The sequence below is a fragment of the Hemicordylus capensis genome, chromosome 1, assembly GCF_027244095.1.
Source record: "Hemicordylus capensis ecotype Gifberg chromosome 1, rHemCap1.1.pri, whole genome shotgun sequence".
NCBI lineage: Eukaryota > Metazoa > Chordata > Lepidosauria > Squamata > Cordylidae > Hemicordylus > Hemicordylus capensis.
The window spans coordinates 121,143,310-121,158,347 of record NC_069657.1 but is presented as its reverse complement, the minus strand read 5'-3'; the positions used below and the strand labels follow the sequence as shown (position 1 = coordinate 121,158,347).

Below are 15,038 nucleotides of genomic sequence, written 5' to 3'. Positions count from 1 at the left end.
TGCCCTTGCTCCTGCTGTTACTCTCCTGCAACTGGTACTCAGAGGCATCCTGCCTTTGATGCTAGAGATGGCCTATCACCCTCCGACTGGTAGCCATTGATAGATTGCTCCTCCCTGAAGTTATCCAAACCGCTCGTAAAACCATCCAGGTTGTTGGCTGTCACCACATCTTGTGGCAGAGAATTCCACAAGTTGATTATGTGTTGCATGAAAAAGTACTTCTGTTTGTTGGTCCTAAATTTCCCAGCAATCAATTTCAAGGGATGACTCCTGGTTCTAGAGTTATGTGAGAGGGAGAAGAATTTCTCTCTATCCACTTTCTCCACACCATGCATGATTTTATAGACCTCTATCATGTCTCCCCACAGTCATCTTTTTTTCTAAACTAAATAGCCTCAGGTTTTGTAGCCTTGCCTCATAAGAAAGGTGCTCTAGGCCCCTGATCATCTTGGTTGCCCTCTTCTGCACCTTTTCCAGTTCTACAATGTCCTTTGACCAGAATTGTATGTAGTACTCCAGGTGTGGCTGCACCATAGATTTGTATAAGGACACTATAATATTAGCAGTTTTATTTTCAGTCCCCTTCCTAATGATCCCTAGCATGGAATTGGCCTTGTTTACAGATGCCGCACATTGAGTTGACACTTTCAACAATCTGTCCACCACAACCCCAAGATCCCTCTCCTGGTCAGTCACCGACAGCTCAGATCCCATCAGCATATACTTGAAGTTGGGGTTTTTCGTCCCAATGTGCATCACTTGACACTTGCCAACATTGAACCGCATTTGCCATTTTGTTGCCCACTCCCCCAGTTTGGAGAGATCCTTTTGGAGCTCCTAACAATCCGTTTTGGATTTCACTACCCGAAAGAGTTTGATATCATCTGCGGATTTGGCCACCTCGCTGCTTACCCCTACTTCTAGATCATTTATGTATAAATTAAAAAGCACTGGTCCCAGTACAGATCCCTGGGCGACCCCACTTCTTACTTCCCACCATTGTGAAAACTCCATTTATCCCTACCCTCTGTTTCCTGTACTTCAACCAGTTAGCAATCCACTTATGTACTTTCCCCCTTATCCCATGACTGCTATGTTTTCTCAGGAGTCTTTGATGAGGAAGTTTGTCGAAAGCTTTTTGGAATTCCAGGTATACTATGTCAACTGGATAATCTTGATCTACACACTTGTTGACACGCTCATAGAACTCCAAAAGGTTTGTGAGGCAAGATTTGCCTTTGCAGAAGCCATTATGGTTTTCTCCCAGCGGGGGTTGTTGTTGTATGTCCTTCACATTTTTCCCCTTGAGGATGCTTTCCATCAATTTTCCTGGAATGGACATTAATCTACCCAGCCTGTAATTTCCTAGATCGCCCCTGGATCTCTTTTTGAAAATTGGTGTCACATTTGCTACTTTCCAGTCCTCTGGTACAGAACCTGATTGCAGGGATAAGTTATATATTTTAGCAAGGAGATCAGCAATCTCACATTTGAATTCTTTGAGGACTCTTGGATGGATGCCATCCGGCCCTGGCAATTTGTTAGTTTTCAGTTTCTCCATACAGTCATCTCTTGTCACTTCTATCTGACTCAGTTACATAGCCTCCATCCCCGAAAAGCCTGTTTTAGGAACAGATATATTATTTATTATTTATTTATTTGATTTTTATACTGCCCTTCCAAAATGGCTCAGGGCGGTTGACAATTAAAACAAACCATTAAAACAGTAAAGAGCTAAAACAAAAATTAAAAAACAATATAACAATTAACAATTAAAAACATTTTAAAACAACAATTAAACAATCGCAGTAATTAAAAACCCTAAAACCGGGTTAAAAATATTAAAACTGATTTAAAAACGCTGGAAAGCCAGGCCAGGGTTTCCAGTCCATATGCTCAGTATCCTCTGCCATGAAGACAGATGCAAAGAACTCATTTCGCTTCTCTGCAACCTCCACATCCTCCTTAAAAATCCCTTTCATTCCCTCATTATCTAACGGGCCAACTACCTCCTTGGCAGGTTTCCTGCATCTTATGTATTTAAAGAAGTTTTTGTTATTCCCTCTGATGTGTTTAGCTAAATGATCCTCAAACTCTCTTTTTGCCTCCCTTATTGTCACCTTGCATTTCTTTTGCCAGAGTTTGTGTTCCTTTCTGTTCTCCTCATTTGGGCAGGCCTTCCAATTTCGGAAGGCCTGAGCAACCTTGCTAGTAGGTAGGTTGTTGCATTCTGTGCAGTAATCAAGGACAGGAATGCATGAACTATTGTTGCTAAGTTCTCATCCATAAAATGGATTGCAGCTGCCTTAATGAATTTTTTGTAGGAAGTTATTCTTCTTCATGGTCTCTGTGCATCACACTCGGGTTTGTGCCTGCGCAATGCCGCCTTCTGTACTGTTCCATAGCTTTGCCATATTAGGAAAAAAGAGCAGGAAAATACTCCCCCATCTGATTCCCTCAGTCTTTTGCCTACCGCTGCAGAAGCTGCATTTAAGTGTCTGTCTAAAAAGTAATTTACTTGTATTCTGCCTCTCTGTCTCCTCGTTTTTCTCTTGGTCTACTTTGCATTCTTGTTTCTTGACACCTCCCACCCCCCCACTTCCCTCTGGCCTCTTATGACCACAAAGACTCTGTTTTAACACTGTTCCCAGCGTTTGGCAAAGATCCCCTTGTCCGATGGTCATCCCCTCTGCCTTTCTTGCCTGAGAGAATTGCACCGTCTGGACTCCTGCACAGCGTGCCAGGGATTTACTAAGTAATGCCGCTGGAATTGGACTGTGTATCTCGGCACACCCTTGTGGGAAAAGGCTCATTATGTGAGCTCCTCTCTTGCTGCTGCAATGACTAACCTCACCTGTTCCTTGCTTGGATTCAACCATCGTAGAATTGGGCACAGGGTGCTTAGTCAGGAAGCTAGTATCTTTCTGCTGGATCCTGTACATGTTTTCCAATTTTTTGGAGATCACCGGGATAGATGCGGGCTTCTCCCATGTGACTTTAATCACCTAAACCAGTGTAGATATCGGGGGGCAGTGCCACTGGAATGTGAGTATCAGCCTGGATAAGTTCAAATATAGGACCTTCCAGGAGGTGCACCTACTAATGCACCTCCAAGCCCAAAGAGGAGGCCATATGCATTAATTACTCCACGTAATGTTTGGATTCCTCTGGCATCTAGTAAGATAGAATGTTTGTAGGAAGTGATTCTGGCTACTCCTATACTCTGAATTTTCAGGTTTTCTCTAAAGTTGTGGGTGTGAGTGACCAGAAGAGCTTGAAATTGAACCTCTAAGCACAGAAGTATAGTCCTTGGTTTTTGTTGCTTCACCCAGGCAAAGTGCCTACTTCAGGTCTGGACGTCACTTCAGCTGGCTGACTTGCTGTCCTCAGTTATACCCATCTTACATAAGTGCAAGATATCAAAGTGATGCTAGCACCTTGTCTGAACCAGCCCACAGAGTTTTATTGTAAACAAACCTATTCCTCCACAAGCTGATGTGCTCTGCCCTCTCCATTTGTGTGTGAGAAGAGAGTCAAAACTCCCCTTTCCTTTTGCCTTGCTATAAACCACAGTACCACTTTGTATGCTAACTTGGACAACTGTCTGCCTGCCTGCCTGCTTTGACAGAGCAGGGATCTCTGCTCTGTGTGCCGACGATGAGGGAAGCTCAGCTGTCGCATGTGGGACAGGGCTTTCTCAGTCATTGCCCCAACAGCTAGAACCTGTTGACTTGCTTTATTTCCTAACCTGTTCTCTGAGCTTGGAGTAACTTACAGTGTTTTATCTATCTAAATGTCCCAAGGGCCTTGCATACTAAAAAAAATATTGGTTTGAGGAATAAGAGGCTAAATGTAATCAAAACATTGTAAACATGACAGCCATTAAGCAGAAACAGTACTGGCCAGGAGAAAAGAACAGCCCTGCAGGAATTGGTGATTTATGCAGTGCTAGACATAGGACAGTCTTGCTTCTTAACATTGCTTAACATTGCTGTGAGTACTGGATAGGGCTGTACAGAGATTCTGTGCCAGTTCAGACTTTCATGAACAAGCCTGCCTCCCTGTGGGTTTTTCTTCTGTCCCTTCCTGGTCCTGGGGAGGTGCAAGGTAGAGGAAGCTTCGAGAAACTGAAGGGTTCAGCCCAGTTTGCTTTGCTTTGACTCCACTTGAACCCCACCTGGCAGTGCTTCACTTCAGGCCAAAGGTCTCTGAAGCTGCAACCAAATAGGGTTCTTACCCAGGTACCATTCCAAGTTAATGTTAGACCTCCATCATTTGCTGATGTAATTTGCACAGATGTACTTCCATGCCCTCATACTAGTATACTATAAACTTTCTCCCAACCTTCTTGCCATTCCGTGTGTATTGATTGATATATATACACATCACAGTATGTGTGTGAGCCCTTGTGCTACAGGGAAAGCTCCTTGGCAGATTCCAGTGAAAATGGTAGTCATTCTTGCTGTAGACTGATGCTGATAGAAAGTGCTGTAGGTTTGAAAATTCTCTTTTCTTCTCTCTGCAGTCCTACTTTGTGACAGATTATGATCCAACTATTGAAGATTCCTACACAAAGCAATGTGTCATAGATGACAGAGCAGCAAGATTGGATAGTAAGTTTTTGCTTTGTTCCTTTAAAAAACAACAACCCATCTTTTGTAATAATACAGGAAAACGCCAGTATTTGCAGCGATTCCATTGGCTAGTGCCGTGGATACAGAAACCACGAATACCGAGGCATTAGGGGAATGGGAATCCAGGGGTTAGTTTCCCTGCCCTTCCAAAGGGCAGGGAATTGAGCTAAAACAACTAAAAAATGAAATACTGCACAAGTCCCCCACATTCCAGCAATGCCCCCCCCGAGGAAAAAAATTGTCTGAAAATGGCATCCCCCCCCCGGTGTTTTTAAAAAATTGAACCATAAAATGGCTCCCGAGCTTTCTCAAACTCAAAATGGCAGCTGGAAATGATCTCCAGGATCATTTCTGGCCACCTCCGACCTGCAGATACACGAATTTAACCCCCACCCTGGTTTTTCTCATGTATTCCAAGGTTGGGTGCCTATTACCCGACCGTGGATACGCAGACTGTGAGTGCTGGACCCGCACTTATTGAGGTCTTCCTGTATAGAATTTTCATTGGCTGCAGTATGCAAGTTTACCTTCTTTTAAGCATCTGTATGGACTAATTTGATTTCCATTAACTCTATACTGGCTTCCAATGAAGGTGTTTAAATTTAGAGCAGTTCAAATTGCCTATTTTGTTGGCATGGCTTTGTGTTTCTTCACATGGAGGCTATTTTAGACAGACACCTGTTCATGTGAACTAAAGTGGTATAGTCTATATGGAAGAAATGTAATGCTTTAAAAACTTGCTGTTCAAATAAGCCAACTTAACTAATGCAAGAGGATGGTGGGCAGATGTTACATAAAGAGAACATGCAGATTCCCTTGTCATACTTCAGTTTAGGAAATAAAGTTCACTAAGCTTTCAATTTATCTAGTTCTAGATACAGCAGGCCAAGAAGAATTTGGAGCCATGCGGGAGCAGTATATGAGGACAGGAGAAGGCTTTCTGCTTGTCTTCTCAGTCACAGATAGAGGAAGGTAAGCTACAAACAGGATTTGAGGGTAGTAGCTTGCCTAAGGCCACTTAGCAAGTTTGTGGCAGAGATAAAAGTTGAACTGCAGGCTCTATAACCCATGTTCTTGTGTGCTATGCTCTTCTAACTTTGAAATACTTATATTGATAATGAATAGGGAATCTGGTATTGAGACTTTAACTCCATAGAACAGGATCCAAAAAGCTTCTCTGGGCATCCACAAGAGCTTTGAATTGCTCAGCAGAAATTTTGTCATTCCTTTGAATGACAGACTCATATGCAATAAGCCAAAGTACTCTTGAAACTTGCCAGTTTCAGAAGCAGTTTGCCATAGGTGGGGCTGGAGTTGTTCAAGGAATACAAAACCTAGAGTCCTCTTGGCTGGGCAGAACTAGTTTAGCCAAAGAATTAATTAATGGTGCTGAAAGTCATTACTGAATATATTTTGATCTTAACTGCTAGTTGTCATTCTAGGTATGGTCCTTGCAGAAATGCTCTTTATGGTGTCTCTCACAGTAGTGAATCCAGTGCACCATACACTACCTCCCAACAGACACGCCAAACAAGTATTGCAGATTGTCAAAGCATAAACATGAGTGTAATGCCAGTGGGCTTTAGGGAGACATGTTGGGATCCACCCGCCCCCTAGTCTATCTCTGATACTGGGGTGAATCAAAGTAGGTACCTGGCTCAGTACCAGCTCCATTTTGGTTTAAAGTTCCAAAAGAGGCAATTAGCTCCTTCCAGGTTTTCTCTGGCTGTTGGCAGCTCCTGGACTAGGTTTCTTCACTGCTAAAGTAGACAGCCAGCTTCCTTGCATGGTACTAGACTGAGCTCTGGTGACATCACTGCCAGTAAACACGATGAGACAAGTCAATCTGATTTTGTAAAGATACTGTCCAAAAACAAAAAATGTCTTCATTGCATTAAATAGCATTCATTGGCAAAAGGCATCAAAAAGAAGCAACATAAGTACACTAAAAATTAGACACCCATCCATATGTGTAATGCAAAAAGAGAGAGGAGAAAACAATATAATTCTCTCCTCTTCATTAAGGGGAGTCATTGCTCCCCTTTAACTTGGGAGAGTGGTTGAAATTTGATTATGCATAGGCAGATGACACATATATACTGTAGTCTGTTTATTTATAGGTCTATTGATTTATTTACATAATGACAATAAAGAAAACTGAAGGAAAGGAAACCGTGTAAATCAAAGGGTGTACCCCTACATTTTCCCAGTGTTTCTTCCTTTACTCATAATTTCTCCCTGGCTGTGAATAATACAGGAGCAAAAGGGAAGGAAGGAGAAGATAAGGGTGGAAGTTGAGGGGCTGTGAGGAGGCTGAGAGCTTGATGTATGTAAACTTAAAGCAAATGTAAAAGCATTGCATGAACAAGTCACAGGTGTTTGCATTTCCATGTATGTTATGTGCAACTCTATCTATCTATACACACACACACACACACACACACACACACACACTCTCTCTCTCTCTCTCTCTCTCTCTCTCTCTCTCACACACACACACACACACACACACACACTCTCTCTCTCTCTCTCTCTCTCTCTCTCTCTCTCTCTCATCATTTGGTTATGATTAGCATGTTGTTGCTTTATTTAATACATGTAGTAATATTAAATGAAAGGAAGGAGGATTTGGAACTTATTAGTGGTTAGAGTGCTGGACTAGGACCGGGGAGACCCGAGTTCAAATCCCCATTCAGCCATGATACTTTATGGGTGACTCTGGGCCAGTCACTTCTCTCTCAGCCTAACCTACTTCACAGGGTTGTTGTGATGAGAAACTCAAGTATGTAGTACAGCGCTCTGGGCTCCTTGGAGGAAGAGCAGGATATAAAATGCTAGATAGATAAATAAATAAATAAATAAAATAAAATAAAGGATGCCATTCATCTCTTCCCAGGAGAGCTGGTCTTGTGGTAGCAAGCATGACTTGTTCCCCTAGCTAAGCAGGGTCTGCCCTGGTTGCATTTGAATGGGAGACCACATGTGAGTTCTGTAAGATATTCCTCTCAGGGGCTGGAGCCACTCTGGGAAGAGCAGAAGGTTCTAAGTTCCCTTCCTGGCATCTCCAAGATAAGGATGAGAGCTATTCCTGCCTGCAACTTTGGAGAAGTTGCTGCCAGTCTGTGTAGACAATACTGAGCTAGATAGACCAATGGTCTATACGGCAGCTTTCTGTGTTCCTACCCTTACTTAGAAGGTGTGCATTCATAGCATACAGTTGACGTTCTAATTTTTTGTTTGTTTCCCCAGCTTTGAAGAGATCTACAAGTTTCAAAGGCAGATTCTTAGAGTAAAAGATCGCGATGAATTCCCTATGATTTTAGTTGGTAACAAAGCAGATCTGGACCATCAAAGACAGGTAAAACATCTGGTAATGGTGCAGTCCTTCTGTAGTGGGTGGACATCATGCTGATTACTCTAGTAAGTTTAACAAACTATAGGGTGAAGATTGGGCAGCGGGTTGTGCCCTCTATGTTCGATACTTTGGGTGAAAAATGTGTGGCAGTCTACCCTGTGACTGATCATTACTGTTCAGGGTGAGGGTGCTGTGTTGATGAACAAACCCCTTTTTTGGCAGAGGCATTTGGCATCAAGCTGCCAAAAAAGATCAAGCCCAGCACAGTAATGGGCTGAATGAGGATGACAAACTGAGGCTGATTCCAGATAAGACAGAGGTACTTGTGCAGGGTTGGAGCTCTGGAGGCGATTTTGATCTGCCAGTTCTGGATGGGGTCACACTCCCCCGGAAAGAACAGGTGCACAGTCTGGGGGTGTTTCTGGATCCGAACCTCTCCCTGGTGTCCCAGGTTGAGGCAGTGGCCAGAGGTGCTTTTTATAAGCTTTGGCTGATATGCCAGCTGTGTCCATTTCTTGAGACGAACAACCTCAAAACGGTGGTACATATGCTTGTAACCTCTAGGCTGGATTATTGCAATGAGCTCTATGTGGGGCTACCTTTTTACGTAGACCGGGAAATTACAGTTGGTTCAGAATGCGGCAGCCAGGTTGGTCTATGGGTCATCTAGGAGAGACCATATTAGTCATGTGTTGAAAGAACTACACTGGCTGCTGATACATTTCTGGGCAAAATACAAGGTGCTGGTTATTACCTATAAAGCCCTAAACAGCTTAGGCCCTGGGTATTTAAGAGAATGTCTTCTTCACCATGACCCCCACCGCCTGTTAAGATCATCTGGAGAGGTTTGTCTGCTGTTGCTGTCAACCCATTTGGCAGCTACTCGGGGACAGACCTTCTCCGTTGCTGTCCCTGGACTTTGGAATGCGCTCCCTATTGAAATAAGAGCCTCCCCATCTCTGGCAACTTTTAAAAAGGCACTGAAGACACATTTATTCACCCAGGCTTTTAATTAGATTCATGGTTTTAAATTTTTAATGTTGGTTTTAAATGATTTTAATTGCTTAATTTAGTTTTGATTTTAATCATTAATTGATTTTAATTGTTTTTGTTTTTTGGAAGGGCGGTATATAAATCAAATAAATAAATAAATGAGCAACCATGCTTTGCAGAGAGGGTTGCTAATATTAAGGCATCTTAACTGAAAACTAGTCGTGAATACATGCATGCTGTAATTTAGAATCTTGATACTTTTGATATGACATGGGAAGCAAGTCTACATTTCTCTAGCATATTTCTGCATTAAATCATCTTCTCTGAGTAATTGTTTTATGAATGTGGTTCGGGTCAAAATCTAATCTATGAGGCTCCAATCCATGACATCATTATTAAGGCATGAGTTTCTTCCCACTTAGGTTTACAACATTTGCCATACCAACCATTACTCATCTTTTTAGAGAGCTTAGTCCAATGCTAAGTGGCAGTTTTTGTGTTGAAAAGAAGAAACAGGTTGTCATCTTTTTATGAGCAAGTATGCAGTTTGATTTACTATATGCTTACAATAGCAAACCATTTCAAGCAATTGGTCTACTTACCACTGTAAGAGTTGGTAAATGGTCAGGACTATTCCATAACCCATTTATGGTAGTGCTGAACAAATGCCTGTCTGTAATGCTTTGCTTTGTTAAAGTAGCCAAGCCCTTTATAGTACACATCCTGCTGTAACCAAAACCAAATTCTGCAAATAATATAGTGCTCAAAATCATCTGGATAATTTGGGAGAGGGAGAGTGTGTGCGTGTCTAGTCACAATACTATCCAGTGGACTATTTTGGTGGCTCACAACTGGAAGTTTCAGGCGACAACCACTCCACTGAGTGCCACCTAAGCACACTGGCTCTTTCCAGCTTTATTATGCCTTTTAATCAGAACTAGCTATGTGGTTGCAACCCCATGGCTCAGCAGTAACATCTGGAATCATAATCCATGTGGACCAGGAGTTGCATTCCATACCAGTGCCATCCCTCTTTGCTTATGTGGACTGCTTAAAGAGTATTGTGGGGGTGGGCAAGGGAAACTGTTGTTGGAATAGAAGCATAGAGGAACTGATTATTTAAAGTTGCACATCCAAAGAAATCTCAACTAATGTAGACCCTGCTTTCCTTGTGCCTGTAAGGTGTTAATTTCAGTAAATACATGAGCACACAATGTTTGCAATTGTCTATTTAGTGACTTTGGCATGGTAAAGCCATTTGGTGTTTTCTAGAATTCAGTAGTTTAATATTCCACTGTAGTTCGATGTTCAGAACTTAGTCATAGTGTAATGTAAAACTTTATTTCGGTCGTAGACCAGCAATACAACAATATTAAAATAATAATGATAATAACAATAATAAGATGATAATATAAAATCAGACTACATTTATACGCATTTGGCATATTATATAACAATATTTGGCCACAATATGAATAACATCCGGATTAGGATTAGTGAGCAAATAGTTTAAATAGAAATCCTCTCCACGACCCAGAAAATTAATCAAAAGTGGGGCAATTTGTTGGCGTCTTATGTCTCTGTAATATTCACAATGCAGTAAAACGTGAGCAGTTGTTTCAACGTTAGATCCACAAGGGCATAATCTTGATGCGTATGGTATACCCTGGAATCTCCCATGGAGCACAGCTGTTGGGAGAGCATTTACACGGGCAAGTGTTAGAGCTCGTCTAAATTTTGGAATTAAAATGCTACTTAGATATGTAGCAGGCTTGAGCTCGGTGCACTGACTACCTATGTAAATGTTACTCGGTAACTTTGCATGATCCATCTGCAACTCCACGTCATGGATACGTTGCACAATTTCTCTTCTGGCCTGATCGAAACCTAATCTAATAAAATCATCATGAGAGAATCCATATAATAGAAGTTTTTCTGTAATTGCCAATTTCCAATTGGATTTAAAGGAGTCTTCCAAAATTAAATGCACTAAGCCGACTTTCGTGAAAACCAGTTTTAACCAGTAGAGTATGATAGATCTCCAATAATGTGATTCAAATCTAACCAGACCCACCTCCCTTCTAATAACAGTATTTGGGACACAACATGGCAGCTGTAATATAGTTCTTATGAACTTAGTTTGCAGTGTTTCTAACGGAGCAAAATTACTAAATGGGCCCAATTGTGCACCATACATTATCTGAGGATACACTTTGGCCAATAGTAATTTTATTGCAACAGGGATGTACAAAGCTCCCCATGAAAAATAAAATGATTTGATCAGATTGATTGATAATTGGACGCTCTGAATAATATGTTTTTGATGCGCAATACGGGAACCAGATGAGTGGAATACAACACCTAAGTATTTATAAGATTGAACTTGTTCAATTGTGTTCCCATTCATGTGCCAAGTATATCTCTTTGGCCGTTTAGCAAACACCAAAGCTTTTGTCTTTTGGTGGTTTACCTCTATCATCTCTCTGTTACAAAATGAACTTAATTGTGCTAGTGCTCGACGTAGTCCTATGGGCGTCTGGGATAAAAGGATTTGTACTATTGATTTGTACTATTATTTGAATCATTGAGGCATTATGGCTACTGGCCTGAGAGCCAGTATATGGATATTACACTTCTGTATCATATTTCTTAGTTTATTTGGAAACATGTTCAGTATTTTGCCATATTGGCCTGTATCTTGCTTTGCTTTATTAAACATGTGGAGCTTTGGGCCCCAATTGAGTAGAAATGCTTTGAAAAAGCACACACTGATGAAGACCGCAGTTGACAGGGGAACTTAAAATGCAGAATTGCGCTACTGGCAGTGTGCACATAATTGCTATAGGTGATGACTGAGAATAGGTCAGCCTGATCTGAACAAATCAGTAGACTGTTGATGATCCTTTATCCTTGTTTTCAGGTAACACAAGAGGAAGGGCAGCAACTAGCACGACAACTGAAAGTAACATATATGGAAGCATCAGCAAAAATACGACTGAATGTAGACCAAGCTTTTCATGAACTTGTCAGAGTTATAAGGTAAGGCATGCATTGTGAATAAATTAAAATGCACTAACAAAAAGAGTGGCCCTTAAAACCAAGAGCCAAAATGATTCTGTTTCAGTAGAGACTTTAAACATTGCTTTAGGGGAAACTAGATTTTTGGTATGGTTTTTATTCTTGACTTCAGCAGTACAAACTGAAGTTGATTGGCCCTTTTTCCTGAACTGATTTGGTTAATCCTCTCTAATAAAACGCTTGGTGTCCGTCCGTGGACGGACACCAAGCGTGCGTTCGTGCCTCAACTGTTCTGAGCATGCTCAGAACAGTCCAAGAGAGACACGACCGCCAGCACCCGGCGGCCATGTTGGGCGGCCACAAACGGCCGCCCCGAAGAAGCCGGGACTGCGGAGGAGGGAGAGACTGGCTGAGGCGGCGGCAGAGCCGCCGCCTCGGCCATTAGCGGCGGCAAAGGACCGAGCGCCAGGAGCCACCAAACATCTTGGGTGGCCAGAAAGAGCCGCCCCAGGAAGACAGGAATGGGCCCAGGCAGCGGAGGGCCCGGCCAGAGCCGCGGGCCGCGGCGGGTGGCGGGCCCGCCAGAGCCCTGGGTGGCTGGCCCGGCCGGAGACACGGGCCGTGGTGGGTGGCAGGAGGGGGAATGGCGGCGGGGGTCCAGACCGGCCCAGGGAGACGAAAATGCTGCCGCCGCCGAAGTCCCACCCTCCCTCCCTCCCAACTTCCGAAACCACCTTACCCCGGCCCGTGACAGTTGAGGAAAGGAAGAGCTCAATTGAAGAGGGAAAGAGGAGCTCGCAAGCAGTGCTCCTCCCTCTACAAAGGCTCTGCCCGAACTGGCGCTTTAGGCGGAAAGGACGCAAGAGGCGTCCTTTCCGCCCCAAGCGCCAGTTCGGAAAGAGGCTTTGTAGAGGGAGGAGCACTGCTTGCGAGCTCCTCTTTCCCTCTTCAATTGAGCTCTTCCTTTCCTCAACTGTCACGGGCCGGGGTAAGGTGGTTTCGGAAGTTGGGAGGGAGGGAGGGTGGGACTTCGGCGGCAACGGCGGCGGCAATACTTTAAAAAAAAAAAAGGGAGAGGAAAAGGCTAGCGCCCGTTATTATAACGGGCTTCAAAATACTAGTTTACTATAAAATGATATACAAGGTTAGTGGATTAAACTCTGCTTCTGTATGTAAACTGCAGCTCCTCATTTTGATCAACTCTGCAAATGTTAGAGCAGGTTCCTGGTTCATGGAGTTTATTATTTGACATTTTATACCCTGCAAGTTCCTAAATATTGAGTTGTAAACCAAATTGCTGTGCTTGTGTAAGAAGAGGGTTCATATATGGCAGATGTAGCCATCTCTGCCATGATGTCAATGTGACTGGGTCTTTTAACAGAATAGGAAACTTGATAATTATTGTTGTCAAGGGTCACAGCATGAACTATCCCCTTGTGCAACTGCCTAAGTGTGCACAGTATAGTAATATTTTAACGACAAGCCTTGTAATTCCAAAAGCTAAATTTCTTAAAAATGAAAATGCCTTTATCTTGAGCCCAACAATTGAGAAATTGGCATTGGTGTATATTAGCCATTTTAGATGGAATCTGCCAAAGGGGTGTAAAGTAGGTGTCTTCTATCTGGGACTGTGTTGGGCTGAAGCCCATATTTAACCTGCAGTGATGTTTTCACAGGAAATTTCAAGAACAAGAATGCCCTCCTTCCCCAGAGCCAACAAGGAAGGAAAAGGACAAGAAAGGGTGCCATTGTGTCATCTTCTAAGAATCCTCTGAACCAAGCTATCAACTGCCAGATTAATTGTTTTTCCACCTACCTTTCTATGTCTTTCGGTGTGTTTTTGTCTAGCCTTATATGTGCATGTTGTCTAAATGGTCACCGAAGTAGCCTTAGTCTAACAGAAACAGGCTGACCCAGTCCTGAAAACACCTTGGTCATCTCAGGGCAGATGTCAAAACACTAAGGCTTCTTCTAGTACCCCAGATTCTTTCTTCCCTTGCATAAAGAAGCTTGCACCTTGTGGAGTTTTATTCACAATGGAGACACAACAGTCTTAGACAAGGTATTGAAGTCAAGCTTAAAAGTTGTTGTATGGGGGTTTTTTTTCCACTTGACACCTTTGTTAATCACACTCAAGAGGGAGTCCTCTAATCAAAATGTAGAGTATTTTTTTAAAAAAGTAGATTCAGAAGTTTTGCCCTTTGATTAGGTTAGACTTCAAAATTCAGCTTGCCTTACAGGAAGCCAGTACACTGAATTTCATTGTCAGTAAACCTCTGTGTTTCAGCTCTTGTTTATGCTGCAGCTTTTTTCAGTGGTCAACAGTCTACTGTATTTATTTTTATGGCTACAATAACAGCTACAGGATTATTGCTACTACAACTATGTGGCCAAATACCTAGGCTCGTTCTGGACTTGAGCATTTTAGTGTTAGAAGATTTTACATCATGGTTTGGAATAAAAAAATATTTGTCTTCCTTTTTATATTTCCGGGTAAGGGATTCAAGAAAATTACACCTGTAGCTGTTTTTGTTTGTTTGTTCATGTAATATATAAAAAAAGATGAATTTGCTCTTTTCATTGTCAGATGATTAAATGTTTTTTGCTATATACTTTTATACATTATTTTCTTATCAAACTAGTTAACAAGTATTTTTATATGTTTGTAAGCAAATATGCTTTCATGGCATAACTTGTGTATATGTAAAGATGAGTATTTAATTCTCGCAGTTCACTTTTAACTGACACAAAATTAATGCAAGATTTGCAGGACTGTGGTAGAACCTCTTTTCTGTTCCAGTAGTATTCAGCAGTGGCCAATCATGTGCCTGCCCAATATACCTGTTAAAACGTCATGTTTTTCAAATTGCCTTGCATATTCTTTACAAATGACTGACCATTATGTGATTATTAAAATGTACAAACCTTTAACTGACTGTTCAGTTCAGTTGTGAATAATGTTTGACTCTGAATTATGCAAACTGTGGCTAAACAATTCAGGATTATTCTGTGAAATTAAATACTGAGTTGTATCGACA

General features: G+C 42.1%; 1 protein-coding gene across 2 annotated transcripts in view; it reads left to right on the top strand.

Annotated features, from left to right (window-relative positions):
• The window catches only part of RRAS2 (RAS related 2), a 67,726-nt gene extending 52,688 nt beyond the window's left edge, over positions 1 to 15,038 (top strand). For both annotated transcript variants that reach the window (XM_053304598.1, XM_053304601.1), the window contains exons 2-6: positions 4,526 to 4,613; positions 5,504 to 5,606; positions 7,884 to 7,992; positions 11,903 to 12,021; positions 13,677 to 15,038. In XM_053304598.1, the coding sequence (XP_053160573.1) occupies positions 4,526 to 4,613; positions 5,504 to 5,606; positions 7,884 to 7,992; positions 11,903 to 12,021; positions 13,677 to 13,764 (507 nt within the window). In that variant the 3' untranslated portion in view covers positions 13,765 to 15,038. The remainder of the gene's footprint in view (positions 1 to 4,525; positions 4,614 to 5,503; positions 5,607 to 7,883; positions 7,993 to 11,902; positions 12,022 to 13,676) is intronic.